Source organism: Vicugna pacos, chromosome 2 (genome assembly GCF_048564905.1).
Source record: "Vicugna pacos chromosome 2, VicPac4, whole genome shotgun sequence".
Lineage (NCBI taxonomy): Eukaryota > Metazoa > Chordata > Mammalia > Artiodactyla > Camelidae > Vicugna > Vicugna pacos.
Genome location: NC_132988.1, coordinates 75574495 through 75602452, shown reverse-complemented (window position 1 = coordinate 75602452; position 27958 = coordinate 75574495). Strand labels below are relative to the sequence as shown.

General features: G+C 37.9%; 1 protein-coding gene across 2 annotated transcripts in view; it reads right to left on the bottom strand.

Moving 5' to 3' along the window:
- CFAP299 (cilia and flagella associated protein 299) overlaps positions 1-12055 on the bottom strand; it is a 493878-nt gene extending 481823 nt beyond the window's left edge. Inside the window, exons 1-2 of one of the 2 annotated variants that reach the window (XM_072942181.1) lie at positions 11863-12055; positions 3367-3502 (exon numbers count right to left, since the gene is read on the bottom strand). In XM_072942181.1, the coding sequence (XP_072798282.1) occupies positions 3367-3502; positions 11863-11951 (225 nt within the window). In that variant the 5' untranslated portion in view covers positions 11952-12055. The remainder of the gene's footprint in view (positions 1-3366; positions 3503-11862) is intronic. The other variant, XM_006198219.3, reaches the window with a different exon arrangement.
- Between the last annotated feature and the right edge of the window lie 15903 nt (positions 12056-27958).

The window sequence follows — 27958 nt, the reverse complement described above, 5'->3', positions numbered from 1 at the left end:
AGAATAAAAGCAAAATTTACAAAGATATGAGCGAGATTAATGGAAACCAACATGGGATAGTGAAACATCCTTGGGCTAGCAACAGTGCAAAGTTATCAATACCATTAGACCTTAAAGGAGACAGGAGAGGAAACAGTCCCTAGAACTCCTAGAACAGGAATGCTGCCAGCACCGGGAAAGAGTGCTGCAGCTGATGGAACAAGAAGTTGGCCAAACATAAGGAATGCAGCCACTTCCAAACCACAGCCCACAGGAAGACGACAGGGAATAAGTTCTCTAACTCTCTGCAGTCTCTTCAGTCTCCTTACCAGCTGAAACAAACCCAAAACCAAAAGAGCCTGATTAATGACCACAAGAGATAACTTCCAGGGGCACAGATAAGGGTGGAGAAGGGTAGAGATTGAGTCTAGCAAAGATAGTATGCCCTTTGTATGTGAATCATTGGTAGTAATTTTTTTTAATTAATTGAAAACATTTGGCAGCAGAAGAATATCCTACACAAGAAAAGAGTGCCTGGAAGATAGTAAATATTTGTAAAACTTTTGCTGAATAAATAAAACTTAGACTGGACTGTAAGTACTAATACTAAGATGACTTAAGGTCAAGTCTAGAACTGATTCTTTTTTTGTTTATTTGTGTTGTTTTTTTTTAAAATTGAAGTATGGGTGATTTACAGTGTTGTGTTAGTTTCAAGTGTACAGCAGAGTGATTCAGTTATACATATGCATACATAAGTACTCTTTTTCCATAATAGGTTATTACAGATATTGACTATAGTTCCCTGTGCTATACCATAGGACTTTGGTTTTTTTTTATTGCAGTATACTCAGTTTACAAAAGAATATGAAAATGAATATATGTACATATATGTATGACTGAACTATTATGCTGTACATCAGAAGTTGACACAACATAGAACTGATTCTTAAATTCCTAGATACTAAGGTAATATCTACTACAGTAGGCTCTTGGTGAAGGTTTACTAACTCGACAGTTGAATGAACACATAGATGCGTGGATGGACAGACGGGTGCATAGATGATTCACGAAATTTTACATACATTAAGATCCTTCAGTATAGTCTTGCCTAGCCCCTTCATTTTGCAGATGAAGAAATGAAGTTTCAAACTGATTTAAAACACAATAATACAGAATTCGAATCCTAATCTCATGACTCTAGGCTCTTCCAACTACAGTATGCTCTCTCTCACTTGCCATTCAAAATTTGCTCCATCCAAACCAAGTACAGATGACCAAAATGAAAAAGAAAAGAAAAAAGAAAAAGAAAAGAGCGTCACCTCACAACGCATGATCCATGACACATGCTTGCCAGACTAGCCAGAATACTGAAACAACTCTGAGGAGTTCACTTGTCTCTGTGTGCCCTAAGTGGGCAAGTAAGTTGTATCCTCAGAAAGTATTGGAGAATACAGGTTCCCAGAGCTAATGACACTTAGAATTTTTCATTGCTCAGTCCAAAAATCTGTAGCTTAATATTATTATTAAACTAAATATTCATCTTATTTTTATGAAAGTACAATAATAATAAGTTTAACCAGTGCCAAATTTAACAGTAAATTTCTTTACATTTCCCCCAAACGCAGTCACCATTTTCCATTTTGGAGACCTTTAAAATTCTAATTGATGAAACACAATATTAATTTCTGGCTCCTAATCAATGTTAATGATTTTAATTGCTTACTCACATGAAAAACTGCCTTAAAAAAATTGAAATCCTTTTTAATGATACTAAGCTTAAGCTTGGCAATTTTCCACATGTGTTACAAAGATAATGATATCCTATTGGGATATTTATCGTCTATACTTTATTTCTGTTTAGATATTCAAAAATTTAGATGCAAACAGTGTTTGGCACCATGATTTTTTCCCCCTTCATTTCAGTGACAATGATGCAAGGCATAAAATTCAACCTTCATGATTTTAAACATATTATCTGTATAAAATATTTAAAAGCTTGTTTTTGAAGTCAGAATATATCTTGGAAATATCACTTGGATTTTTAAACACTTAGTTCCAGAAATATAAAATTATCTGTCCAAGGTCACACAACTTATTTGTGGCAGAGACAGGACTAAAATTAGATGTTTCTATTTCCTTAAAATTCTGTTCCTATCCAGCATATGAATGTGTTTTAGAGGATAAGCACTTTTCAGACCTTGGAATCCACACTGAAATAAAATCCCACTTAACAGGATCACTGGAGTCCAAAAATTACTATCCACTAAAATGTAGAATTACATCGTTGCAGATAAGGAGTTTGAGGATTTGGCTGCAGCATAGAAATCCTTCTCACACTTAGGTGTGGTGTGGCACCACAGAGCGGCGCCGGTCCTCTCTGGCCTAAGCAGAGAGGGGACAGCTTCGGGTCCTCTGGCGTGGCTCCAGGACAGCAGAATTTCCAAGTCAGTGCCCATTTAGTGGGCCTGGTTTGGCTATGTACCAGGGCTACAGAGACCCGCCGTCCACCTCCTGCTTCTCAGGACCGGTAGCCTGTTATTTTCCCGCTCGTCCTGGTCCTCCTGGAAGAGGACAAGAACGCTATTCTGTCGGCCCCCTACCCCCACCCCCAGCCACCCCCACAGCACGCATACACTTTCAAGAAGCGGGTCGGGGGGACGGGGTCCTGAGAGGAAGATAGAAGCAATTCCAATTACGTCCGATTTTGCTATGTTGCAGGCTTTTTTTTTTTAACTCTCAACATTAGTTGTGATCCTTCACCCCGATAAACTGGAGTCAGGAATTGCCCGCACGACGACCTGTAGCGCGTACCCGTAATTAGAGGGCTTTCTGAATCAACCAGCGTGAGGTGGAAATTCGTGGAACCAAATGCCCAGCACGACACGAGGCAATCTGAAAGGATACTGGCTTCTATTCTTTCATACAAACCGGCAAAGGAAAGAGAAGCAGGGTTTCCTACCTGAATTCCAGCCCGCCGGAAGGGTCTCGGCAGGCCTCGGAATCCGGCCACCCTCCTCAGCGGAGAGGGACTTCAGAAGGGGAGCGGGCCGGGGGGGGGGGTGGGGGGGCGGCGGGGGGGGGCGGCGAGGGAGGCCGACGTGCAGGAACGCCAGGCCCCGCGGCGGGTCTGCGTGCGCGCGTGCGCACGGCCGTGGGTCAGCGCCGGGTGATGGACACCTGGGGCCCGGATTCCGCACCGACTGAAGCAGCGCGGGGCGGGAAGACCCGCCGATTCTCCGCCGCTGAGCTCTGGAGCCGCCGTCGGTATTTCGGGGTCAGCTGTCCCCGCTGTCCCCCGCCAGGGGGCGATCACCCCACGACGCTGGGCCTCTGGAGAGTCTGAGGGACGCGAAGGAGGTGGCCGCCCCGTGGGGCTGCCGCTCTTACCTCCAGGTAGTACAGGTCCACCGTAGTGATCTGCGAGTCCAGGAAATCTTCATAGGTGTTGAACTGAGTGACTATGTTGTCCAACGTGGTCGACCCCTCTTCCTGATCCATGGCAGTTACCTGGGCCGAAGCGTCCCTAGCGACAGAGGCACCGGCCCGGGTCAGAAGGTTCCACCCACTCCGTCCCTTCCAATCAGTTGGGAACCGGTGCGCAGCTTTGGACGTTAACCCCGCCCCCGTGTCTTGTTACTGCTCGGGCTTCCGCCTTATTCCTAGGAACGCCGTCGCAAATTACCCACTGCAAGTCAGGTCTCACACCGTCACCTCACTCGGACTTCGGCGAAATGTGGAGCTACGGGAGAGATGCCAATTCCAATCCAAAATTAAGAAGTATGAGACTCCCAGGATATGTAGACAAAATATTATAGATCAGCGCTTCTAATCTCATTCTAAAACCATGAACCATGCTATGAGGGACAAAAATATCAAGGTTAGTTCTCAGGTACCTGGAAGTTCATTATTGCAAGGAGAGTATCTCAAAACAGAAGTCTCCGGAAATGATCTTGTGACCAAAACCAATAATAAAATACACTAATGATTTTGTTCAATTATTTTTAAAATTATTGTTAATGTTTGGAGAGGAAGAATTTATCAACTTCTCAAGGAAAGAAACAACGAAAATATCTTTGAAGACTTCTTTTGGTCCCAAGTGATTTTTTCTTTTTACTTTTTAAGTTTCAGTAAACACACAATGAAGGATCTTGGCTTGTTGAAGTTGCCTTTGTTAAAGGGTAAATTAGAAATTAAAAGGTTTTTACTAAAGACTTTTCCTATAGAACAAAGTTGTGCATTTTTTAATGTATTTTTTATTTTTATAATAGAGGTACTGGGAATTGAACCCAGGATCTGTGCATGCTAAGCATGCACTCTACCACTGAGCTATACCCGTCCCCACAAAGTTGTGCATTTTTAAAAATATGGGTTTAAAATAATACAACTTGGAAACCAGCAAAACTTTTCAGAAACCGCTTTTGGATTTTAATGTTCTACAAATCATTCTTGGGAATCAACACACAGTGCAGCCCTCGGGCCTGTGGTAGCTGCTTTTTAAGTGCTTAATGAAGTGATTTTGAAGATTTTCATAGAAATGCAAAAAAAAATTAATGAAAACTTCTGGTAAGATACTTCATTTTAAGTTAGCTTTCTTAACTTTAAAAGATCATCTCAAAAATTAAGATGTCAGCCAGAGGACATAGTTCAAATGGTAAGGTCCTGGGTTCAATCCCCAGTATCTCCTCTAAAAATATTAAATAAATAAATGAACCTAATTACCCCCCAACAAAAAAAATTGGAATGTTATAAATGTATAAATTTTAAGTGATGTAGACAATCTCTAGGATATCACTGACTTTTTTTTAAGTAATGAGTATATTCTGAAATGTTTTCAAAAGCATTTTGGACATTATGTTTAAATGCAATGTAATTGTTTAATTTAAGAGAATAGAAAGAAAGGAGAGAAAAATCCTATACACTCCTAATACAGCAACAATATTAATAATAATAATACCATTTACTTAGGGCATCCTACAAGCCAGGCACTGTCCTAAGTGCCAACAACAGATTACATCTTTAACTAGCAGTTGTGCTAAAATTAACAACCACCAACACTTTGATATTATCTAATGTCTAAAAATTCATGAAAATTCAAGTAGCCTAAGAACGAGAAATCCACATCACTTAAGACATTCTGATAAGGGACATAAATCTCAGTATTCTCTATTATCTAGAGAGTTCTATAAGTCCATCCTGAAAAAGGCATAATTATGGATAAACTGAACACAAGAAAAGGCTTGGAAAACTTCCAGCCACTTGCTATGTATGGAAAATATGTATTTGCTTTAGTATGATAATATTTATTAAAACTTTACTATGTGCCAGCCCTGTTCCGAATACATACTTCACCTTCATGGTTTCATTTAATCATGACTACAAATCCAGTTGTAAAGTAACACTAGTATAATTTATTCATAATATAGAGACAATGAATCTAAGTGGATTGGCCAAAGTCTTAAAGATGAAAATAGCGACACAACTTACTACTCTTGCTTCCCCACAAAAAGAAAGCAGATGTGGATCATGGTTTGAAGGACCACATGGAATTAACTATGAAAGTTGGTTTTTTGTGTCTATTTGGAAAAAATACATGTCAAATTGTGAAAGGGAACATGGATCAGCACAAATAAAGGAGCAAAGGTGGGGTGGTGGGGAGCGGGCAAATTCCAAGAAGTAGAGGCAAGGAGATTGGGCTCTGTGTGGGAAAAAACTGCACATTGATTTGACAGTTGTGAGGGACCCAGTAAGGAGAGTAGAGGAAAGGAAGCCGATCAGAGGAGGAAAATTGGTAGGAAGGCTTTAAGTGCTTGGCTGAAGAGTTTGTAAAGGTAGTACTCATGTCCTTGAATGAGAGAAGGTACAGGGAAAATGACTGGGTGATGATCATGTACTACTGAACAAAATGTGTCTTTACTGTTAAAGCCTCCAGAGAGCTTATTTTTATTATCTTAGGTCTGAAGTCCTCCTCCGTCATGATTTCATCACTTTCAAGAAACTGTAAAGCACCTAGGGAATCTTTGGGTTCACTAAACTATAGCACTTTGATTACAAGGGCCTATGTTGTTCTGTTATGATCCATTGTGATTATGCCTTCTTAGTGGAAACTTCATTAAATCTGCCATTCGGTCAATGGCTCTTTGATGAAGTAACCTCTAAAACAATTAAAGTTAAACAATCATGAAATTCCAACTCAAAACACCAGGGATGATTTTCAACAACTTAGTTTTTCTATGAATATTGAAAGAAAAAAAATGAAAATTTATAAACTCGGCCTTGTTTTTCACAGAAAGGCTTGAATGACAGTAAGCCTAATTCAACTGTATTTTTCTTAACTTTCAGTTTAAGTTCAAAAGCACTTTCAGACTTGTGCCTGAGAAACTGCATGAAAGGATGGCAACAAAGAAATTAATGAGCTCCAGCAAGTCTCTATTACCTATTGCATAGGCTTTGTTATGATGGGGAAATAGTTTGTTTTGGATAACATGCATTCCTACTTAAACTCCTGGATTTTTAAAGATTGAAACCTGAATTTAGCACCCAATCCCAGAAATTCCATCCTTTGCCAAAGGACCAGCAAGGATTATGTCTATTCACAATACAACTCCAAAATGTAAGAGAAAAGAAGCACATGCTATGTAAGAATAACAAAGTATATACCACATTTAGCTTAGTTTACTGAGTTAAGAAATGGCATAGTGTAAAAATAAGAGTCATCGGAATGTAGACAAAATCTAAACATCAGTATCTCTCTGAAATAAGCAGACGTTGGTATTATAGCTACCTGGTAGAAGTATGTAAAACAACTTCAGATTAAACTTTCTACTTTTCTATTTCCAAATATTCAGCAATACACCATGATATCTGGGAAAGTGAGTGGGAAACATATTTTTGGTATTTTGACACAGTAAGAAGAGGAATGCCTTATTACGTTAATGAGATGCTAAACATTAAGAACTTGAACTCTATTAAAATGGACTTAAGACACCACCATATTGCAAAAAAGAAAAACATACAATCACTCCAGAAAGATAAGAGATTTGTGTCTGATGTTGCCCCATTGCTTGTGAAGTTTCTGTGGACTGCAGATGAGGACTACTGCTTAATCATCAGCCCAGGAGAACTCTTTTGTGCTTTGTAATAATGACCACACTGAACTTCTTTAAAATATTTCTTGTGTTGAGATCACTGGACTTCCACACTGTCTCAGTTATTCTAAAGAGCAGGAGTTCTGGTTCCACAGCATCTCTGTCATGGAGACATGATGTGATCATGTGTCGTAACTCCAGAGTGTTCCCCTGGCCTACACCTGACAGTGTAAAGAGGGAAAGACCAAGTATCAGAGGGAACTGTTCCCAGGACAGGTGTCCGCACCTGGTAAATGTTTGAAGACCACTGTGCTGTGGGATAGATGATGGACATAATAGCCACAGCCATTTGAAACAGAAAAAACTTGGGGTCTCAGTGACTCTATAAGTTACTTCTAACAATTTCACTGAAAATTCCCTCAACCTTTTTGCCAACCTGGAAATCAAGCTCCACCCTAAAACATCACTTCCCTCACCCCTATAATGCCCTTTCCCCTTCCCTCTCCCTACTGGTAAGCACCAGCTTGTTCTCTATATCTGTGAGTTTGTTTCATTTTTGCTATATTCACTAGTTTGCTGTATTTTTTAGATCCCACATATAAGTGATAACATACAGTGTCTTTCTCTGTCTTACATTTCACTTAGCATAATACCCTCCAGGTCCATCCATGTTGTTGCAAATGGTAAAATTGTATTCTTTTATGGCTGAGTAATATTCCATTGTATGTATGTGTGTGTGTGTGTGTGTGTGTGTGTGTGTGTATCATGTCTTCTTTATCCATTCATCTGTTGATGGACACCCAGGTTGCTTCCATATCTTGTCAACTGTAAATAATGCTGCTACAAACATTTGGGTACATGTGTATTTTCAAATTAGCTTTTTTTTCCCCCAGATATATACCCAGGAGTGGAATTGCTGGGTCATATGGTAGTTCTATTTTTGGTTTTAGAAAGGTACTTTTTAATGCTAATGTAATAACACAATTCAAGGCAATTTTTTTAAAGCACTATACAAATTCAGAGCAGCTAAAGTCATTTCTAACTCAGGGGATTCAAGGAAAATGTAAAGGATACCATGGCCTTTGCGGTAAATTTGAAGTATTGAGATAGGAATCTGGGGCTCTGAATAAATGTCCATGCAAATGACTCATGTGTGCTAAAGTTTGAAGGTGAAAAAACACAAGGTACGTTCAGTGATGTGTGAACAGGTAAATTGCATTATAGTGCAGGATATGTGTAACAAGAGAGAAAATGATATGGTATGATTTGTCAACTTAAGAAACTTTGGCTGTGTTCTTCAAGCAGAGGAGAGTCAAAGGAAGGGTTTGGAAAGAAGTAATCATCAGAGCAGTAGTTTAGAAGATTACTCTGACAGCGGTAAAAGACTAGAGGGGTAGCAGGAATGTCTCTTAGATCCGGAAGAAATGAAGCAAGGGGAGTTTGAACTCGAGAATAGCCGTAGGAGAGATGGATTCAAGAAACCTTTGGAGAGGGATTTTAGAGAGGAGCAACTGATTTCAAGTTCAATGCATATTTTTTCACCCTTAAATAAAATTCAGAAGATTTTCGTATTAAGAAGTACAACAATGTGGTTGGTTTTTTAATGACACTTTGCTGGTACTTAATAAACTAATGAGGCACTGACTTAAAGGTTACGAAAAAAATCAAATAAGATTTCCGGAGAAATTAAGAAGTGACATCTTTAAAACTCCAGAGACAAGGTGGAAACAGGCTGCTTCTCTGAGTACACTTAGCACCTCCAAAATGTGCACTGACCTCTATAGGATTCCTCAGAGGAGAAACTTGAAATATTTTAAACCAACATCTTCTTTCCAGCCTCTGAGTACGATGTCAGAGCTCATCAGTTACTAAAGCATTTTTGTAGCCATAGTAATAATACAACCCCAGTCACAACCAAGCCAACACAGAAAGGGGGAAAAAGATCACTAGACTTCACTTAACACTCTAGAAATAGCATTAAAAGAAGGGATGCCAATTCCACTAAGGGCTAATTCACTCTTTGAACTTGGCTCTGCTTCTCCAGGATATCAAACATTCTCTGACTACGGATAACTTAATCATGATAATTACAATAAAAGGTGTTTTGGTCCATCTTCCCCACTGACACTTATCAAATCAATAAACTTAATCACTCAGCAATAATGTAACAAAACCAGGATAGGCACTGTGCTAGGCCCTAAAAGTGCAACAAAAAATAAAGCCTGGTCCTTTATATATATTATAAGGATATTATAAGTTAGGCATGGGAGGCAGAGGGCCTTGACTAGTAGTTGGTTGAGTGAAGGAAAGGGAGGAGATGAACTAAGCAGATTTGGGAAACATGTTTGTAAATAAATGAAGAAAATACAACTTAATAGGAGCTGTGATAAAATTTTAAAGGAGCTATGATAAAAATATTTGCAGAGTGGGATATAGGTGAGAAAAACTGGATTTGTGTGTGAAGGACAGACTTAATAGAAAGAATGCAAGAATGTTTTAAGAAATCAGAAAATAATTTTGTCTTCTCTAACAGAATGAGTTAGGGCTTGATGATCTGTGAGATCACATCTAGCTTCAAATTCTGTTATATTCCATTATAACAAATATTTATTAAGTGTTTGGGTTTAACCTAAGGAAGTCTGAGAAGAGGGAGAAAGAAGAGAATCATTCCCCAACAGTGCGCTTTGCCCTAAGAAAACGCATATTGTACTAGATTATTTTATGCCCACAAATCTCAGCATGCTAGGCAAGACTATCATATTGTGTTAGTGTGTCGAAAAATGTGTATTTCTCACCTCCTCTGCTATTCAAAATTGTCTCTTTCCCTCTCCCTTCCTTTCCACCTCCCTCCACCACCACCACCCACCCAATACATCCACATCTACGCAGCAGTTTAATTTTTAAATATGAAAGCAGATAAGATAGATATTATTTTTAGGAAAATTCAGATAAAGCTAACCCTAACCAAATGATCTGAACACCAAATACATTAACACCTTAGAATATATTTATGAAGAAAAAAGAAGAAGCTTATATAAATAGAAGCTGTTACCATTCGACAAAATAATGTGGTTAACATTAGCCAAAGGCACACAAAAATGTTAATTTCAATAACCAAGAGTGAATATTTCTGGCAAATTCAGTGTTTCAGCAGTAAACACATTAAATAAACTTATTTTAATGAACATAGCACAAACATGTTATTGTGTGACCATATTAAAGGACCCCCAGCTGCTGCCTTTTCTATCAGGACCTCATTAACGTGTTTATTTCTCAGATTCTTCTTACTTTTCTCCTAAACTTCTACTTTTCCATGTCCATTCAGAATATCTACTAACATATATAATTACTGGCCCACGTCTTCTTTTTCAAAATTGTTGCTATTCTCAGAATTTCAAATTTCTTTAGAAACTGTTTCCTCCTAGGGCACATCAGTGTCAGTGTCTCTGATTTGCATTATAGGACATTGAAACAGAGGTGAGGGCAGTAACACAACTGAAATGGCTGTGAGTGAGTCTGTGATAAAATTTTATCACATAAAATGTGGCTCTGTCTGCATGCTTATCAATAACCGAATGCATTAATAATGATAACTTAGGTCTGTTTATGATACCTTGTGTAATGCACTATGCTTCCTAATTTTTTTCCCCTTTCCACTTACTATTTAGTATATGAGCCAGTTATTGGATTTTGAGGGTTTTTGTAACTGGCTGATAATAAAAATTGATTGCGAAGTACTCTGAGATCCTTTCACAATAACTGCTCTGGAGAGCAAAACAGTTTTCACTCCATGTTCTTTCATGTTTCCCAGTAGATCACATATTCCAGAAAGAGTGTACATGTAGTATATATTTCTGAATTTTTTAAGAATGTAGTTTAGGAATATTCTCCCTCACTTTAATTAAAAATCTAATATTTGCCTTAAAATAGTACTGCAAGGGCAGCTATCAAGAAGATGTGACACTCGGCAATCATTCTGATTAACCGAAATCACTCAAAGTTTTCAAATAACTGTTAGTACACAGGACGGAAATCTAATTTTTAATTTAAAACACACTGAAAATACGCTAAGTAATTTAAAACTACTAATTTCTGGAAGTCTATCCTGCGTAATTATTTAAAAGTGAAGAATTATATTTATGAAATACTTGCATACTTTCTATTAAAGGCCTATATAATTTATTTACCATTATAATATACATGATTACATAACTAATTTGTTCCCCCACATGTTAATCAATCTTAATTAATAGGATTTTTAGGGTAATATAATTTTTATGTAGGTCTTTGGACACTAACAGAAAAAAGTAATCAAACCTTTTGTTGAGTCAAGAAAAAAACTACTCAAAAGACAATTTTCCTGAGAAGCGAACAATTAATAGATACAGTGCTGACCTGGGTTCTAGAAAATCAAGGTCCAGTTATATTTATTTATTTATTTGGGAACCATAGTCAAATCCTATAGCTCCTTTATATCTTTCTTTATTGAGAGACAGTGATAATAAATTAGAGCTCCAAGTCATAAACAGTGAAAGTTAATTAAGAGAAATGAGCTACATAAAACAGAGGCCATGTTTTCTGCTTTTTATTTTAAATCATGAGCTCTTCAATCCATGGGCTCTCTACCTGAGACATCAGATGACAGCTGGCTTCTGATCACTGTTCAGGTGCTTGGTCCAGAACCAATTGCTCTAATTTATACACCGTGTTCCAACCAGTTTCTGACCTTTCTATTACTAAGGAAATTTGTTATTCTTCCACTTACAATCTAACTTTGCCCTTCCACCCCATATTTTACCTGGCTTTCCCAATTATGAATGGCCATTGCTTCTGACCTGGAGATGGATTTTTCTTCAATGTTGTTTCATCTTTTCCTAAGGAGTGCATTTATTCCAGCATCCTGTGGGTGGCGCTCCTGCCTGGGTCTCCCCAGCCTGAAAGCTGGATCCAATGGTTGCTTCTCCTGCATCTGCCAACGTGCCTGGTAGGAACAGCTTTATCCACAGGTGAAAGCCGTAACATGGTGTGGTTTGAAGGGCATCAAGCCTGCCAGCCAAAACTCCCCTGGCAGCCTACCTGAAATTCCAGCCAAGGATCATTAGTGTTGCTCCTTAAAATAACTTTGTTGTTTTGAATCTGAATCTTTCTTTCCCTGGCTCTTACCTTTTCCAATTGAAATAATTGTTTTCCTACATGATTATTAAGAACTCAAACTTTCTTATGATTTCAACAGTTGTGTTATAGCAAAACAGAGGGCGCTTGCTAAGCAAAGTTTTATGTTTCTTATAATCTGTTTATCTCCCTTTTATTCTACATTAGTATTTAGAAAGAAAAAAGTATTAAAAATAAGTTTGCCTCCTCACTAAGGACAAGAGATTGTACTCACACAAGAGGAGAGTGGCCCGGGGATGTTGGTAACAGAAGTGATGGAAACTGTAACCAGAATGAGAAAAATCCAAGCAAACGGACACATAGGGAACATTCCTCACCAGATGATTCTTCTTCCTAAAACCTAGGAAGTTCTGAGTTTTCCTTTCACTCTGGAGGTTCTTTTTCTTATAAATGCCTTCTGAGCAGAAGTAGATTTTTAACAAGATTAAGCCCTTTGTTGCCTGGAACAAAGGACACATTAATTAGTAATTGCATCATTAAAGATGCATTTAATTAATTCAGCTACTGACAGCAGCACAGCATTTCCCGGAACAAATGGAGGCCTAGCCATGTTGATTTGGGGTGGGGAGGGGTGAGCAGTCAAAGGAGCAAGCCCAGTCCAGGTGAGCAGCCAGGGATCAACATGGGAGTACAGTGTGATCGGGCTGTTGGCAGGAGATCACCAACATGACTGGGAGATGCGTAAATGAGGGGCAGAGGAGACCAAAGGGGACCAAAGAGCTTTTTTTTTCAGAGCTTTAAAAAATGTTTATTGAAAATCATAGCACACCTAAAGAAAAATACCCAGAATGATTTATATCAAAGTGAATACCCATATTAATTCCCCCAAGGACAAGAAATATTTCCAGTACCCTCCCAAATCCTTTTTCTCCTTCTACTTGCTACTTCCTCTCTACCTTACTAAAATGTTAGTTATTCTGATTTTTAGCACCAATCACTCCTCCCTCAAAGCTTAACCTGGTTTAGAGTTAAATTGTGAAAATGTGTGCTCCTGGCAGAAGAGAGGGAATAACCATGGAAACATACACATAGGAGGATGTCTCAGAAAGAGTAGTTAATACTTAACTCCCAGCCCAGCCCAGTATTTCCATGGCCTGGAGCCCGTTCTCCCTTCTCTTTTCTTCCCTGATGTGCGTGCATATGGACACCCTAGCCGAAAGGTTTAATCTGGGTCCACACCTGGCCTGACCACCCCTCAAGCAGGGTCCCTTCACCTGCAGTGTGGTGGCCCTGTTAACAGGAAATTCTGGAATCCCAGTCCCCAAAGCTCATCTAAACAGGAAAGGATTCAGATCTGGGTGGACTTGTTCTTTTGGCTACTTAACTCTTCGTATTAGGAGGGACAGGGCAAGAAAAGGAGGATACATTTAAAAATACAGGGTCAGGGTTTCCGCTATCTCCTTCTCACCCTCCACCATGAGGAGGCAGATTGATTGTGAACAGGGCTGAAGCACCGAAGGGCAGTTTATAAAGTGGCCCATATCCCATAATGGGACTGCGACCAAGAACATTTGCCACCACAACTGGGCTACAGCCTCATTGGTCCCCGTGTACATTGATCATTTTTTTTCTTAAACAAGGAAAGAAAAACATGGACTAGTATCCAACAGTTTTTCAAGAGCAACAAAATATCCTGTCATTCCTCTCTATTCAGACTGGAGGGAATTTCCAGCCACTTAAAATTGTGACACCACACTGAAAATTGCCCAGTGTCACATTTCCACTGCTGATTTTCCTGTAAAGCTGTATGCACACACAATTTTCACGTAAGGTGACTTTCAAAACTTAGTTTAAGGCATGTACAGGACTTTATTAACACCACTTAGAAAAAAAGGGAACATCTCTATGAGTGAGAAAGCATTATATAAGTGTGCAAATATGAGTAAAATTTCTGATTTCTCCAGAAGAAAGGTCAAATATGTTAACCTTTGCTCTCTGGATCATAGAAGAAAAAATCAAGCTAACAGCTTAAAACTAATGTTTCATTTTACAGATGGGGAAACTGAATTCTTACAAGTTTAGACATCTAGACCCAGCACTTTGCCCATGCATAGTATGTACTTATAAGTATTTGTTGGATGATGGAAATAATACCCAAAGCCAGAGATAGTGACAGAGCCAGCCTTAGAAACCAGAAGGACTCCTGATTCCTGCTCAGTTGTTTTGGCATTACTCATCCTCACATTTTCCTGAGCCATAGTCAGCAGTGCAATAAGACATAATTGTAGTCACGTAGGTGCAAAACCCAATAAGAAAAAGAATGCACTTCCAATCACAGAAATGCATCTTTGTATCCTTCTACTTAAAGGAAACCTAGTGCCAATCCTTTTAAAGGGTAAAACAAAATGTTGTTATATGTTGCTCCTTGGGCACAAGACCCTGGCAAAAAGGAAGCTATTCTTCTGCTCACATGGGGTTAGGAAAAGTGTTTTAACTTCTTTAGCCCAGATGCATCAAAAAAAAAAAAAGTACTGAAGTATATCCAAGTGTTCCTAAAACTCTTTCTTCTAAAGAATTACTAGACAAAAATCTGGCCTGCTCTAACTTCCTAGGTACCTTAGCAAATGGCCAGTGCTGATTTTATTTTATAGTATTGAATATTTTATCTAAATTCAATAGCTACTTGAGATGGAGAACTGAGAACTGGATTCAGTGAGTCTTCTATTAAGTCTATTGTTTTTAAAAAATACAACTACAGATCTACTGAAAATGTGGAATCATTCCCTACCAAACCAATGTGCCAAATGCAATTCCATCTGTTTGATACTTTGACATTTTAGGTCTGGAAAAGCCCAGGCTGAAAGAAGGCAAAGAGCAGGGAAATTTTCTTTCAGAAGTGAAGCAGCTCACTTAGAACAGAGCTTTAGGAAAGCAGAATCCAAAACCACTGTGACTAATACATTTTTCAGATTTATTAAGTAGAAAGGCTCAGAGGCAGAAGAGAGGAACAAGGCAAAAAGAACTGGCGCCTGCGTCAGCTCCTCAGGATCCCATACGATGCTCTAAGATTATTCTCATAGCTGGGCAAGAATGAGGAGTGGTAAATGTATAACTCACTGGCAAGACAATACTTTCTGAAAATAGTATTTTCTACTGAGTTATCAACAAAAAAGATGGATATAAGGGTTACACCAACTGTTTCTCTGGATATGGTGCACCTGTTTAAAAAAGAAAAAAGCCTAAAGGATTTCTTCTCCTATTTCACATCCCTTGACCTTTTCAATCATTCACTTCACAATGCTAATAAGCATCTGGGACATACCAACGTTTAAATGAATCTGTATTTTGGAAGTATATTGGATATTTCTTCATTCAGACAAAATAAGGTTCTCTTCAAAAATGTTTCCTTATGTTGCACAGGAATAACTGAAGAATCTATGTTGAAAGGGCTGGATACTTAATATTAAAAGTGTGTGATTGTTGCCTCAGAAATCATGCTTTTTTTGGTCACAGCTTTATTGAAGTATAATTTACATACCAGACAATTTACAAATTTAGAGTGTACACCTCAGTGGTTTTTAGTGAATTCAAAGAGCTATGCAACAAATCATCAGAATTAGTTTTTACATTTTATCACTTCCCAGTGAAATCCTGTATCCTTTAGTCATCACTCCCATGCAGCCAACTGCCCACCACCAGTCCTAGGCAACCACTAATTTAATTTCTGTCTCTGTAGATTTGCCTATTCTGAACAATTTATGTAAATGGAATCTCAAAAGTTATGATATTTGGTGATTGACTTCTTTCTCTTAGCATGGGGGTTCACCCATGTTATAGCATGTATGTCATACCTATTTTGGGCTGAATAATATTCCAGTTTGTGGTTATACCACATTTTATTCATTCATCAGTGGTCGGACATTTGGGTTATTCCACCCTTTGGCTACTTTGAATAATGCTGCTATGAAAATAAGTGTACATATCTTTGTATATATGTGTTTTCATTTCTTTTGAATAATATACTGGAAGTAGAATTCATGGGTCATATAATAACTCCATGCTTAACTTTTTGAAGAACTGCCACGCTGGTTTCCAAAATGGCTGCACCATTTTACAGTTCCACCAGCATTGTATGAGGATTCCAATTTCTTCATATCCTCATCACTTGTTATCTGACTTTTTATGATAGCCATCCTAGTGGCTTCACTCTTTTGATAGTGTTCTTTCAAGTACAAAAGCTGTATGTAAGTTTTGATAAAGTCCAGTTAATCACTTTCTTTTGTTGCTCATAAGCATACCTAAGAAATCACTGCTAAATCTAAGGTCATGAAGATTTATCCCTATGTTTTCTTTTAAGACTTTTATAGTTACAGATTTTCTGTTTTAAGTCTTTATTACACTTCAAGATAATTTTTATATGCAGTATGAGGTAGTAGTCCAACTTTTCTTTTCAAGGTGGATATCCAGTAGTCCCACAGACATTTGTTGAAAAGACTCTTTCCTCATTGAATGGTCGTGGCACCTTTTTTGAAAGTCAATTGACCATAGATATGTTGGAGTTTTTTCTACAGATCTATATGTCGATCTTCATGCCAATACTATCTGTCTTAATTATTGTTCCTTTGTAGTAGTAAGCTTTGAAGTTGGAAAATTCAAGTCCTCTAAGTTTGTTCTTTTTCAAAGTTGCTTTGGCTATTTTGAGTACTTTGGATTTCTATAAGCATTTTAGGATCAGCATGTCAGTTTCTACAAAAAAGCCAGCTGGGATTCTGATAGGGATTGTATCGAATCTGTGGATCAGTTTGGGGAATATTGCCATCTTAACAATATTAAGTTTTTCAATCCATGAATACAGGATGCCTTTCCATTTATTTAGATCATTAGTTTCTTTCAACAATATTTTGTAGTTTTCAGAGTATGAATTTCACACCTTTTTGTTAAATTTATTCCTAAGCATTTTATTATTTTTGATGCTATTAAATGAGTGAAATTGCTATTTGTTTTTGTATTGTTCATTACAAGAGTATAGAAATATATACTCTTATATGTACATACAATATGTAGATTTTTATATGTTTATCTTATATGACACAACCCAACTGAATTTGTTCATTAGGTCTAATAATTTTTTAGTGGATTCCTTAGTTTTTCTGTATACAAGATCATGTCATTGGAAATAAAGATAGTTTTACTTCTTACTAATGCTTTTTAAATAATAATTCACCACATTTTAGCCTTAAATGAAATCATTGAATGGACTATGTCCAGATAAGAATTTATACATGGATTTTTCATTTTTGTCAAATCGACTTTTCACTAATATATGATTATTGCTAATAAAGCATTACTTTTCTTCTCTTTTTGTTTTCTGTTTTTTAATATAAATTGCTTGAACAATTGTTTCTTCTGACCACTTTACTTCCCCACAGTAACACTGTTAACTTTCTGCAAAATTAACAATGTTGTTACCATTTATTCTAAAAGGATTATGTCATCTAACCAGTCACAGGGTCAGCAGTTTTTGATTTAATGAAATAAGACAAATTTCTTGAGAATGGAGTTTTATACAGCAATCAAAAGTACAGAAGAGTACTGTCACCTCACTATAGCAGTAAGTTTGCAGTATTATAAATAAGACAATAGAACATCTGTCCACAAAAGGCTAATTAAAATTTTGATATATATTCCTCCCGCACCACAAAACATAAATACCTGCCACTTATGGCTAATTTCCCCTCTACCTAGAAAACTGCTCCTGCAATCACTTTATAACACATTGAATAAAAAAGCTGCCAGCATTTGGCACAGACTGATAGCAAAGCAATAAAAATTAGTCAAGAATTATACAACTGATTCTGGGAACACCATGAGTCTTTCAACATGTCTCTCCGTCTCTGTCCAAAATCCATCTATCATCCACATATGGCTGTCTCATTAGGCTTAAGTTTCTGAGGCACTCATTAAGGAGCTCAGAGGATGGGTTAGTGTGTTACCAAAGAGGAGACTGAGTTCAGGGGCAACCTCCTGACCCCAGGATGTAGCCTCCAGAACCAAGGAGCATTATAAGGAAGATGGCCATGCAGTTTCTCTGAGAAAATAGCTCTTTTAAGGAGTTTTATCTGGAAGTTAGTTTTATCTAGAATATCTCTTTTAAGGAGTTTTATCTGGAAGTTATCTGACACAGAGAGAAAGATGCTGCATTTAGGATGAAGTTAAAATCTTTCGTCAGAAGTAAATAGATTAATCTGTGATATAACTTCAGCTCCATTCTGAGACATTTTGTATTATGTGCTCCTATAAATGAAATATGTATAATCAGGGAAAGTTTAAGTAATTAGTCTCCTACTTGGGCTGGTTATATTTCATATCTTTTAGTATTACCCACTCATACATTTTTTAAGACCAAGCTTTAACTGTTATGAAAACAGTTATCGAATGTATATTAAAATTTGGCAGAGTTGATAGCCTAAGTTATCATTGATTCATAACAAAACAAACCACAAGAATGCTCACTTGCGAGTGACTTATCCGAACATGCCCCCATAAACTGTATTTAAACGCTGTTGATTTTTGTCTCAGTGCAAACACTGGAGCATCCATGTTAGTAAAGAGAGAGAAAAATCATCGAGAATTGACTCCAGAGCCTTAGCTATTAGCCAGAATAATCTGAATTTTAATCTTGGATCTCCCCTTTTGTGGCTATGCCATATTGAGTAAATCACAAAATCTCTCCAAAGCCTGCTCTCTTCTTTGTAAACAGAAAGTGAGAACTATTCAGCTTATGAGTTACATTAAAGAATGAAATGAGAAAATGCATATCAAAAAATTTAGCACAATGCTTGGCATGTAGTAAGTTCTTGAATAGACTTTGAATTCTACTCCTGTTCTTACACTACTTATTTGAAAATCTTAACTAGTAATTTATGTGTAACACTCAACATTTATTATAATTGTAACTGAGAGTTAATAAAAATACAGTGCAATTCCCTCTTAAAACATGTGCATTAATACTGTCTACTATTAATATGAATGAAATGCTTTAAATTTAAAAGATAAATATATAATATATGCTATATTATATGTACCATATATGCTATATATAAAGCATATACATTTATTGATAAAGCATATATGTGCTACATATATTATGTATTTAATTTTCCAACTTTTCTACCTTAGCATTCACTCTATTACCTCCTTTACGTCCAGGAAGGCAGTACTCCCTGTATGAAAGACTAGCAGATAACAAACCACAGCCCACATTGAAACATATTCCCACATTAATTCAACAGCTGATATTATGTCAAGGGTGTATCTTTTTCAGAGGCACTAGGCATACAATAGAAGAGATATGACAAGCCTATTTCATCTCTGTATCACCTAGAGATCTTAGTATTGTACGTAGGAAATAGTAGGCGTTCAAAAAGTATTTACTGACCAGAACTACATCCCATACATGGTGAAAGATAGGGGGAGATGATAAGGTAGATTAAAAAACTTAATAATACAAAAAAAAGTCCCATATGCTATTAACTGATATAAAAATATTTTACTCTGTTTTAATACATATTACTGATAGTTACATATTGGTACAATAGTACTTTATGCAATTTATAAAAATTTAGGTGTGAATTTGGGTTCAAATAATGTTTTACTAATAGGACTGGTTTTAAAAGGTATGGAGACTTTGGCAAGGGGTGGTGCTGAAACAGTTCTCAGCCATCTACCTATACATCCATCTACCTATTGATCCATCCATCCTTTTTTTTTTCCAGCTTGGAACTTCTCTCACCCGAAATTCTTGTTTATATTCAGATGTGATGGAAGAGAGAAAAGAAGGTATGATTGATCATCAGTGGACATAAAATGGATTGTGAAAGGCTCTTAGCATATAATTCCCCAAGTCTCATAGGTACCACACAAATTATATCATTAAAGTAACTCTACTTGTCAAACTCTTAATATGCATTTGAAATACTTCACAATTCACAGTTGTGGATTGTCTTGATATACAGTTTGCACCTCTCTTGCCGAATTAAAGCAATCACCTTCTTATAAGTCCTCAATAAGATTTGTAGGGGTTTTGGATTGTTATTTTTGGTTTGTCTGTTTTCCTAAAAGAACTATACCTGTCTTTCCTTATGGATGAACCCAATACTCTAATTCACTGACTTAGGGGCTTTTTTCTTACTAATTTTCTGTTACAGATTGTCTCCTACACAGTTGATCTTCCCTTAGAAAGATGAAAAATAAATATATAATATATAATGTATGTGTTGTAAATGTATATGGAATTGAAATTTAAAAGGATGTGATAAATATAATTCATGTTTTAAATAATTTTGTTATTTACCAATAATTCAAATAATTTTATTCTTACTAATATTAATATTTTAATTGAGAGCAATGTGATTGTTTTGTAATTTTTAACTTGATCAACCCTTTGTGCTACTCACATGCTAGTATTCTAAGCTATGGGTCTAAATTCATTATGTTTCAATATGTGACTTTAAAAAGCTGTTGTAACTGCAAGATATTCTTCATAAGCTACATAGACCCATAAGGGAGAGATCAATGCAGGCTCTGATTATTGAATTACAGTATCTTTTTACATGACACAAATGAACTTGTTTGCAAAACAGAAACAGACTCATAGACATAGAAAACAAATGTATGGTTGCCAAGGAGGAGAGGGAGGAGAGAGGGATAAATTGGGAGTTCACGATTTGCAGATACACACTACTATATGTAAAATAGATAAACAACAAGGTCCTACTACAGAGCACAGGGAACTATATTCAATATCTTGTAATAGCTTATAATGAAAAAGAATACGAAAAGAAATATAAAGAAGTATAACCGAACTGCTATGCTGTACATCAGAAATTAACACATTGTAATTCAGCTAAACCTCAATCTAAAAAAATAGCCTTTCACAATCTCATCTGCTAATTATGTAAAAGAGTTTTGTTGAAATCCAGCAAATACATCTCTGTCTTCCCTGATAACAATCTCTCATGCTAGGTAGAAAGTGCTGTGCATCTTTAACTGGAGGAGACGTCTCATTTCCTCCAGTCCAATAGTTCCTGGTTCAGCCTCTAGTCCTGGGCCATGTGACTGCCTCCAAGATCTTGTTTTGGTTAAAGAGAAGGGAATGGTTTTGCTGTTGAGGCTGCAAATATTGTGTGTGCTTGCACACATATATGTATCCATACACATGCATGTATTTTGAGATTGGTTAAAAGCATGTGAATGACAATTGACACTTACCAATTGACCTGTGCCTCAACAAAAATAAAAGTTTATATGAACCTCTCAAATGAGATTTTCTGATATAACAAAACTTGAAGATATGTTAGAGTAAGAAGGCAAGAGGGAAGGCAGGAAGAGAGAGACGGGAAAAGAGTTACTCTATGCTACAGCAGAGGGAATATTTACAATGTTAAGATGTAAGAAGGATAGAGTATAAGAGCAATAAAGATATGGCCGTATGTGTCTCCTTCCTAAGTACTTCATTTAGAATCTGATCCTCCTCTGGTTTCCAAATCCAGAGGTGGAAACCAGCCGTGATGAATGGACCATAATAATTTCATGATACGCTTCATATGGTACCTCTCAGAATCACATACTATCTGGAGCATCATTTATGAGAGAGCAGGAATGTGCTGCACCCAAGCCCTTCTCAGTCTTAGTTTATAAGCTGCCTTCATAGTAAAAAAAAGAATCGCAAAATCAAATTTAAGCACATCTCATAGTAGCTTTTTTAAAAAGGCAGTCGGAGAAGCTTCTTATTTTTCATATCCAATCCCATTCCTTTCATTAAAACTTGATTTTACAGGTAACTAAGTGGATTTCTTTCAACTGATTTTAAACACTCTCAGTTCATGGTGCAAACTTAATTCTGGCAGTTTGTTTTTGTTTGTGGAGGAGGTACTTGGGATTGAGCCTGGGACCTCGTGCTTGCTAAGCATGCATGCTACCACTGAGCTATACCCACCCCCAACCCCAATTCTCGCTATTTCTGTATTTCCCTGAGAGCATCAGTCTTATCCAATGTTGAAAGGTTAACTTTAATAAATAAAAGAGCCAAAGGAATAAAATTCAAGGATTGAGATCTGTGATGCGTCAGACCATGTTGTCTCTTAATACATAAATGTACAAATATCCACTTTGCATGAAACTAAAGAAGCTATGAGTAAAGCTTTTATGTTAGAGCTAGAGGAAGCGTATTGAATGGTACAGACAAGGAAACAGGTGCAAAGCACTTAAGTTATTTGACCTCATTGTAGGCTTTGTTAGTGGTGAAGCAGGTGCTCCAGTGCATATTTCCTCCCTCTGAGACCAAGTTCCCTCCGTGAGCCTTACTACTTTCTCCTCACACAGAACATAGCAGCAAAAGGGGCAGAGAGCTCAGTGTAAGGGTATACAAGTCCGCTTGCGCAACTGCCCAGTAGCCTGTAAAGGCTGCTAACGGGTCAGACTAGGAACAATGGCAGCAGCGGTGCAATCTAGACAGTCTCCTAATTGCAACAGGAGGTCTGATAACTCCGCTGTCTGGTAACAGTGATCACCCAGTACTTAAATCGTGCTTTAAGGACATATCAGTAACTTTCTCTTACGTTATTTTAAGCTCTAAACTTCAAGTGTCTAAAGCAGTAATTCTCAACCCAGGCTCCTTTCTTTAGGAAAATTGTTCTAAGACAGTGTTCTCACAACTTTCCTGTTTATCAGTGTATTGCAGGTGCTCAAGGCCTGGCAGGTTCACAGATTCGGGCACTCTGAAGAACACCTGCAGAGTCGGAGGTGTCTCTGACATGTCTTCACTGCGAGAGGAGTACACAGGCTTCGCTGGCGGCAGCAGGAAGCCCCGCCCACCTTACACAGCAAGGCAAACAAAGCCGGCACCCAGCCCATAACGACCTATGGGCTCACCAGTGCGCTTGCGTAGGGCAAGTCATCACCGCGTAACAACACATGGGTACTGCGCATGCGGGTAGTATCGCTGAGTCACTAGGCACCGGGCATCTAGCGAGGGACCTGACTGACTCCATTTTCCCTACAATCCGAATCCCCTGGAGGGCTTGCTAGAACACAGAGTTCTGAGCCCCTGCCCAGGGTTTCTACTTCAGTAGGTCTGGGATGAGACCAGGGAAGTTGATGCATCTCAGGTGATGCTGTTGCTGCCAGTCCAGGGACCACGCTTCAAGAATCACTACTCTGAGCAGTTGATAAAAGCCCACTGGGTTCCTTCTTCCTTAATGATCTTTCCCCCACAGAAGGCAAGACTCTTTGACAACTAACTCTGTCAAGTCCCCTTCTGATCAGTGCCTATAACCTCTAGCACATGTATTTCCCTCTCAGTAGCTTTAGGAAGCCTCTAGCAGATTTTATCAGCTGGACTCTGCCATTTGCTTTTAGTTCTTAAAGAACAACATTCTTTCCCTTGAAACATTTCAAATACATTTAAACATAGTAACTGTCTAAAGATGTGATATTTTTCCATAAACACACACTACATAAATGTTACACTACAGTGTCTCTTGTCCATGCTAGGCAGGCATGAGAGGGCACAGGTGAGTTATATTTTGCTTCTTCATGCAGTACAAATAAGTGGGTAAAAACAGCCCTGATACTCCTTCTTCTAAATGCATTAACTCAAGAAACCTGCTACTGGTTAATAGCAACTGCTATGCAAAGTCTGGGGAACACCAGGATAAACATAAATCCGGAAAATATGAGGCTCATAAATTAGTTCCTAAAAAAGGAATAACATTCATTGAGTGCCTATTAGGAGCCAAACCATCACACGTTTTTAATTCACAAAACGGAACTCTGTGTTTTAGCAAGTGCTCCAGGTAATTCTTAGGCAGATTAACATTTGAGAACAATTAATCTAAAGAAATAAATATTTGAATATTGGTATTTTAGGAGAAAAAGACCACTTTGGCATTTTAACAGGTCTGGTGAGGCTGGTGAGGTCTGCCCTGAAAGAGAAACACCAAATGAGACAAGGTAGCTTGGAACTTGGGGAGAATAATTTTGGGGGGCAGGCAGGAGTAATGTACAGAGGGAAAACAGAGTTGGTGTCTGTCTCAAGCAAGCTGTGTGTGTGCCCTGTTGCCCTATTGTGGGGTGCTCTCAAAGCATGCTCAGGGACCCCTTCTGGAGAGGTAACTGAGGATGCCTCTCCCCCCAGGGACTCCACCACTCTGAACGTTCACAGGACAGCCTCACAAATATGTCAGAAAGTAGAGATGGAGTTAAAGAAATTGAGCTTGTGGGGAGGGATTAGTGGGTACAAAATGGGATGGAGAGAGAGGGCTGCCTGAGTCAGACAGATTTCAGACTTAATTCCGATAGTCACTTCCTAGCTGGTGAGCTCAGGCAAATTACTTAATCTAACTTGGGTTTTGTCCTTATCTAAAAGGGGATAATCATACCTACCTCAGAGAATTGCTGTGAGGATTAAAAGAGATAATGATGTGCTTGGCACCCAGTAGGAACTCAATTGTCCAAAGGCAGCTGGCAGACCCAGCTCCCCCTCCGGCATAATGGAACTAGTCCTACCTTCTTCCTTAAGTTGAAGCTTTTCTCCATGGGTTTTTGCTTTTCATTATCTGCTTTGTCTTGTGTGAATAGAAATGACCAGAGTGAAAGAGCAGAGTCCTCCCTGGAGAGTAGGTGGGAACTGGGTTTGTATCAGCTTGTTCTCTCCTCCTGCTCCCCAACCTTGCCAGTCTGTCCCCTCCAGCGGGGGTGGAGTGGAGTTGGGGAGGGATGTGGGGCCCGCCGCAGGCATGTTTCTGTACTCCAAAACTCAGCCAGCTCTGCTTGGAGACTCAGCCTTAATTAAGCATTTACCTAGCATAACTCAGCAAATCTGTGTTTGAAGTAGAATGATCCTGAATAAAACTTAATTTCTCTCTTTCTTATTTTGCCTCAAAAAGGAAAAATGGACTCTTCAGGATGGAGGAGGCTTGGGTCATATTTCTTCTTCAATCTGCCTGACTTGGATTGGGGAATTTTTAAAGTAAATACTTATGATGCATAGATGACTTCTGCATGCCAGCTACCTGTCAAGTGTAGCAAGTACTCAGCCAGCTACTGCATTAGGTTTTGGTTTAAAGCCACTCTAAATGATTTATTGTTTTTAAATTATTTACGTGGCATTATTCCTTTCTTGTAAAATGCAAAAGTGCTGTCAGGAACAGCACAGCAGCAAGCTTATGAATGGAACTACAAGTAAATCAAGGTAATTAGAAGCTTCAAGTTGCAAATACTGACAAGTTCTCCACCAGCCACCACTTCACTGACGATAATAAAATTTGCATGATTTCCTGACATTATACTCACCACATATTTTCATTGCACGCTCACTGTAATTACTTAGGGCATGATCTCACGCTCATGGCAAGCAGAACTCTCACTGAACCCAGCCGTGACTATTACAGATGCTTAGAAATGAAGCGGATGGAATTAAGGGAAGAGTTCCCTACATAGCTTTAGGGATCTGTGATGTATCAACTGAATTTTGACAGCTAAGAGAAAGAATATTCTCAACTACTCCTATGCTACAATCAGGTCAAATATTATAATGAAACAAAGGTATCTCAAAGACAGGATTCGGGTCCTGAGTTATGTGACAGTTGATTTCTACAATTTGTTTTCTGGTTCTTCGATATAAAAAAGAAAAATTAAAGATGATTTTAATCCCTGATATGAAAGCACATTTAGACATAACTTTAGGTGATACTATGAAAAGAAAAATGTGTGTTATTCATCAAAAGTCAGAATGGACAATTAAAAGGAATTCAACACCCTAAAAGATCATGGCACCTCCAGATGTATAGGGTGACTAAAACATGTCAATTCAATGTCTGTAATCCTTATCCAACCACTCATTTTGTCAGTTTACTTCTCAGCACTTGGCCCATCTCTCCTACATACCAGCACACGGATTCATACAGTCTCCATGTGCAGGCTCAGAAAACCAAATTCATATCTGACCATTTACTCTTCTTTTCTAAACCCTAGAGCCCCCAACCTATAGCTGTCTCAGTAGAGAAGCTGTCTCAATAGAGAACTATATTATAAAATATGTAACAGAGTTTCAATGATGAACACACTGTGTACACTAAAACTTGGAAGACAGAGACAAAAACAAACAAACAAAAACCCTGATTTGATTATTCTCAGCTTTGCCTTGTGATCCTGAAAGATTTAATCCCTCAACCTGCAAAGGAGGAAATTAGTCATTCACATGCAGCGGTTGTGAGGGCTAAAGAGATAAGATGAAGCACTAAGCACTGTACTTGGCCTGCAAGAAGTAATGATCAATTATGAGTGGAAAGATAGAGCTAATTATCCAGAAATGGCCTCTCTTATTTCGTAGGTCTTTTAGCAAGTCCACATAGAATAGAATGCCTTACTATGGAAAGTTAGTGTCTGAGTTAAGACAAAACTACTAGAGAGCAAGAAAAGGAGCTTTATTTTTTAGAATTTAACAACACTCCACCAGACTTGAAAAAAAAGGAGAATTTTAGGAATGAGTCATCTCTACCCCCTATGCATGGAAAGCAACTTGGTGGCATAAAATAAAAGTATTAGAAGTTATCCCCCCAAATCACAGTGCTCCCAAACCTAAAGGTATATGTACTGGTAAATCCCTGAAGTAATGAAATTCACCAACAATCCCCAGATCTTAGCCTGGTCGAAGTTACAACCATAGTTACTGATTTACTTCCTCTGCAACTGTGACAATGCAGATATCTCTTGACTTTGTGTGAATATGCTGGGGCGAGGGTGCTTTTGTAATGGTAAGGTATATGAACTTGTAGTAACATATTTGCAATCTTTAGAAAAATGGAATAAAAGTCCATTGTAAATACTTTGTGTTAATTATCGTAAAAGATTACATCAAGCTCTGCGGTAGGTTTACTCATCTTTAATTATATCCATTTTTAAACCAGTAGTAACTTATGAGATTTCTGGAATGTGTTTAGTAATCCACTGAGGAGACTGACTCAGAGTCAAAGAAGAAAGATTTTCAGTGTATCCAATTGCCGTGACTGTTGACTTCGGTCACTTGTTGCCCACACTTAAACATGAACAGAGAATGCATCAAAAGTACATAGTTCAATTAGCACAGAGCAAGCATGAAACTATTATGTAGATGGGACATATTTTTTATTGGATCACATGAGTGCTCATAACTTCTGCTAAAAATATGTGCGTCATTTGTATTAAAGTGCCCTTTCCTTTGCCCCCTGCTGTATTTTGAAGACAAAACAGACCATCTTTTGTAGAATCCAGCAGTCTGTTCATTTGTTGTTGTTGTTGATAACAATAGTGTTCTCATTGCTCCTACTCAAGAAATGGGGAAAATTCATCTTTATCAGGCCCCTCAAAGACAAGACCACCAGCTTTCTGAATGAGCACCTCACTATTTGAATGTGTGACTTATCACTGAAATATTTTAGCACATCTGAAGGCAGTTCCAATGAGGGCTATTACCATGGTTTTCCATTTCAGTGAGATTTTCAAAAAGTGACTTAAATTATAATTAATGTAGCAGCTGGTCAATCAACATGTTCACAACTAGTGAGTTTTATGTACTTTTGAAAGCTTAAATTTGGATAGTACCTTAGAGGCAATTTAAGATGCAACTTCCTGTATCTAGTATACTATAAACATTTCTTTTATCTTTTTTTTTTGTCACATTTGTGTTTGTAACTGTAAGATTTTTCCCCCTCTCTCCTTTAATTTGGAAAACATTCATTGTA